Source organism: Hibiscus syriacus, unplaced genomic scaffold (genome assembly GCF_006381635.1).
Source record: "Hibiscus syriacus cultivar Baekdansim isolate YM2019G1 unplaced genomic scaffold, ASM638163v2 tig00110482_pilon, whole genome shotgun sequence".
Taxonomy (NCBI): Eukaryota; Viridiplantae; Streptophyta; class Magnoliopsida; order Malvales; family Malvaceae; genus Hibiscus; species Hibiscus syriacus.
In genome coordinates this window covers 4,934,433-4,938,792 of record NW_024062758.1, presented here as the reverse complement: position 1 = coordinate 4,938,792, position 4,360 = coordinate 4,934,433, and the positions used below count along the sequence as shown (strand labels likewise).

Here is a 4,360-nt window from a genome sequence, read left to right as displayed (position 1 = left end):
ATGTCCAAACATGAAGAAGGCGAAAATATAGATCTAACATTCTTCAAAAGTTTGGTGGGAAGTCTACGCTATCTAACTTGCACGAGGCCCGATATTCTTCACGCAGTTGAATTGATTAGTCGCTACATGGAATCTCCAACAACCACCCATTTTAAAGACGCAAAGAGAATTCTTCGCTATCTGAAAGGTACAATTGACTTTGGCTTGTTCTATTTAGTTTCTAATGATTACAAGCTTGTTGGATATAGGGACAGTGATTGGGGTGGAGACATAGATAATCTAAGGAGCACTACGAGATTCGTATTTTTCATGGGAGATACTGCTTTCACATGGATGTCAAAGAAATAACCGATTGTCACATTGTCCACTTGTGAAGCGGAATATGTTGTTACTACCTCATGCGTTTGTCATGCAATTTGGCTTAGAAATCTATTGAAGGAGATAGGTTTGATACAAGAAGAGCCTACCAAGGTTTGTGTCGACAACAAGTCATTCATTGCCTTAGCAAAGAATCCAGTATTCCATGATCGAAGTAAGCACATCGATATTCGCTACCACTATATAAGGGAGTGTATTGCAAGAAACAATGTGGAAGTTGAATACATGAAGTCACAAGATCAAGTTACCGTTTTTACCAAGCCACTGACAAGCGAAGACTTCATAAGATTAAGGAACTTACTAGGGGTCACAAGATCAAGTTTAAGGGAGGGTGTTGGATCATAAACTTGATCCATTATGGGAGCCTAAACCCAAACCCAAACTAAGTTGATGTCATTGCTTACATCAATTAGGTGAAGATGTCATTGCGTACATCAATTTAGTTAGGTGAGAGTTAGGCATGTCTCATTTTTAATGGTTTATTTGTGTGGTGTATGATTGTTCTTAAGTAGTATAAATACCTCTCCCCATTTTAGTTTAAGCATCAAGAAAAATTAAGAGCTTCTAAGTGAGTGAAGAAGCAAAATCTTATAAGAGTGAGTTGTAGTTCTTGTTTTTGAGTGAGAGTGCTCTTGTAATATTTGTTTGAATTTAAATAAAAGTTGTTTGTGTGAGTGTTTCATTTCCTTCACACTCTTCCGGTTAATACTCTATGTGTTACACTTTTGAACTTGTCGTTTGATACAATCTGCAAAATGCATTTTCTATTCAATATATATACATATATATATATATATATATATATATATATATATATATATTAATCTTTAGAAATCCACCTTCCATTTCATTGAATATATACCTGCAAAATGTCACCAATATTGCAGTTAAATATCCATGGAGATGAGGCACATCAACCCACTGATTCTGATGAACAATTTGGAGTCCAATGATATTATCTTCCAAAAGTACAGTTAAAAACGATGCATCAGTATGGCTAGACGTGCCTAAGGTCAACTCAGGCTGAGGACATGCCGGATGATTATGGCACGCAATAAGAGCACCTTTCATCCCTTCAATGCTTCCCAAGTAATCTCTCCTTAGCCCTAATGCCTCGAACAACAATTCAAATAACGTCTCTTTCAACTGCACTACATGTTTCATGTATTCGATCTTTGCCTCCCTGCAAAAACCATCAAATATTATACATCAAGTAAATTTCGATTCCAAAGATCGTTTAATCATCTTCAACCTGCAAACTTGGGGTATTGCTTGTTCGTTTAATTCTCCATATGGGAATTCAATTGCTAGAGTATCTCTCCATGCGTCCACCTTTATGTTTGTATTATAGTCGAAGATCCTTTGTCCGGTTTCGTTACGCGAATACCATGCTTTCTTCAGCTCTTGAGGTTGTTCATGGGACTGACGAACGGCGTCCAACATATCTTCCATTGTGGAAATTGGAACTCCATGATTCACCATTCGGAAGAAGCCCAATGTTTGAGCTGCGTCACGTATTGCATCCACGATTTCTCTTCGCCGCTCACTCTCGAAGCCTTCTAGGTCTATTACCGGAACTTGAAGCCGCGTAGTTAAGGGGGCATCCGTGGAGGCATTTTCTGGAAAAGTCTCCGGTGACCGAATGAAGAAGCTCAGAATGGTGATCCCGGAATCGACTAACCCTTTAACTCCCTCCCTATTTTCAAAGAAAATCTTCATTTCTTTGGTACGGATGTGATCAGCACTTAGATTTTCAGCTTCCTTGTGGTATAACCGTATAAGCCGCAAATAACCATCATTAACATTGTTTTTTTATTATGTCACGTTTATTATTTCGAAAACTGTCGACAAGTAATGAAACAAATCAAACGATTATTGTTTTGGTGCTTTTAAGTGCTTTCGATATCTCTAAATTTTCATTAAACTAAAAAACCCAAGATGAGAAGGAAGCAAAAGCAGTATTCTATTATGGATATATATTTGACAAGCATACATGATAAGTGATGAACATATACATATAACTATAAAATATCTGAATATAAACATGGCCAAACCATAAATGGTGAAGAAGAAGCATGCACCATCAGTACTACTACTAGTGCAGGAATATTAATGAGGCGATCAATCGCCGTCGGTTTTAGCAAGCCAAGAAGAGATGAATTGAAGGACCTGAGCATCCAACGCCTCAGCAGCTAAGAAAAGTTGATGCACCTCTTCTCTAGCTTGGACGATCGCCTCGTAACGCTTCTCCATCGAGTTTGTCAATTGGATCAGCTCCTCTCTCATCTGTTCCGTCGAGGCTTTCAACTTTCTCATTTTCTTCTCCGCCTCCATTTAATGATTACAGGTCAGAGATAGGCCAATGAAAAGAAAAAACAAAAGAAAAAGGAAAAGCAAAGTCAAGTACCTTGATCCTTCTCTCTAGGAGATTCAAGTCTTCTCTGCAAAACATAATGATCTCCAACACTGTTAAGAGTGTGTAGATAGATGAATACCCAGCAGTGTGTGGTGAAGAAGAGCTGGGTTGTTGTTGAAGAAGTGTGTAATTTTTCCTTATTTATACATTTTACGCAGTTGCGATATCGGGTGGTCTTAACCAAAGTCGTGCGATTTTAATCAGAAATGCTTAAAGTCGTGCGATTGAAGGAGACTGTTTTGATTGGGCAGAACCAAATCGGTCGGCTTGTGGACTATACGACAGACAACATCTCAGGTTCAAATTCGAAGTGACGGCTACACCAAGAGTCGTCTATGAAATGTTGACCATACTTTTATGGCTGCACCACAGTGATTGTCATCCTCAAAACCTATGTTCAGAATTATATATATTGCTACAATCAAATTCGACTTTAGATAGCGAGACATAACAAACTCTTATAAAATAAATCATATTTCGTAAGCGAAATTAAATTAAATCGTAATACATAGTATATAAATTTAGATGATATAATCTACTATTATTTGTAACCTAAACCTTTATGCAATTATTTCAATATTTGGCAACATACCCTTAAATTCCAGATCGTCAAAAGTGTTTGGCCTTCTGGAAAATTTGACTCGTAAGCCAATTTTGTCCTTTTGAAATTGCATGTGGTATGGGATTAGAAACGACAAAGCAAAATTGACTTTTAGACCTTAATCTTTTCTGATCCAAAGGAAGATCCATGAATTTATCTACAAATAGAGACGTGACAAGGCATCCAGGATACTGCTTGAGTGTGACGAGCATCGCTTTGGATCGATCCATTATTAAATAATTGAATCGACCAAATAAGTTAATACGAGAGCTGTTGGTCTATTTGTTTGACTGCTATATTATTACAACATAAATTCCAAGATTCTAATTTAAAATGTGTGTTTTGAACCACTTGAAAAGTGAGGAAAACGACGTCCCTATTTTGATTTGGACGTATAACCAAATCGGTAATCTTATTGACTGTGCGACTTATCGTATATTCGTGAGGGAAAATTTTTCATATCCAAATTGAAGACCCTAAATATGGTCGTCTTGCTTTGAATCAAACATGTTTGAAATTGAACACACTTTATTACATACAAACAGCCCATCAGCCCACACCTTAACAAGACAAAACAGTACAGGTCAATTTTAGAGAAGGTGCTAAAATAACTGAGGATGGAAGTGAAGATGCTAAAAGAGGTTTTTTTGGGCTTAATACCCAAACCAGGTTAATTATTTGGAGTATTGGGCCAACATATATTTTATTTGGAAAACTACGACATTCTCTATAGTGAACACCGAATTCGTCACCTCGACGTGACGAGTCCGTTTAACAAAAAAGTATGTTAGAAAATGGATGGAAATATTATTTTCATATTTTATATCAGAGAAATTTTGCTCAGAACAGTGCAAATTTTAAGATTTGTCCGAACAGTGGAATTGTAGTGACTAAAATACAATTTTTGAAAATTACATGGCTAAGTTCGAAAGTCAAAGCCAAGTTGATTCATCTTTGACCAAGGA

The 4,360-nt window shown here is 36.9% G+C and overlaps 1 protein-coding gene across 1 annotated transcript; it reads right to left on the bottom strand.

Moving 5' to 3' along the window:
• Positions 1 to 1,587: 1,587 nt before the first annotated feature.
• LOC120128860 (1-aminocyclopropane-1-carboxylate oxidase homolog 1-like) lies at positions 1,588 to 2,097 on the bottom strand. Its single transcript, XM_039146477.1, has one exon. The coding sequence runs from the start codon at positions 2,095 to 2,097 to the stop codon at positions 1,588 to 1,590; it is 510 nt and encodes a 169-aa protein (XP_039002408.1).
• Between the last annotated feature and the right edge of the window lie 2,263 nt (positions 2,098 to 4,360).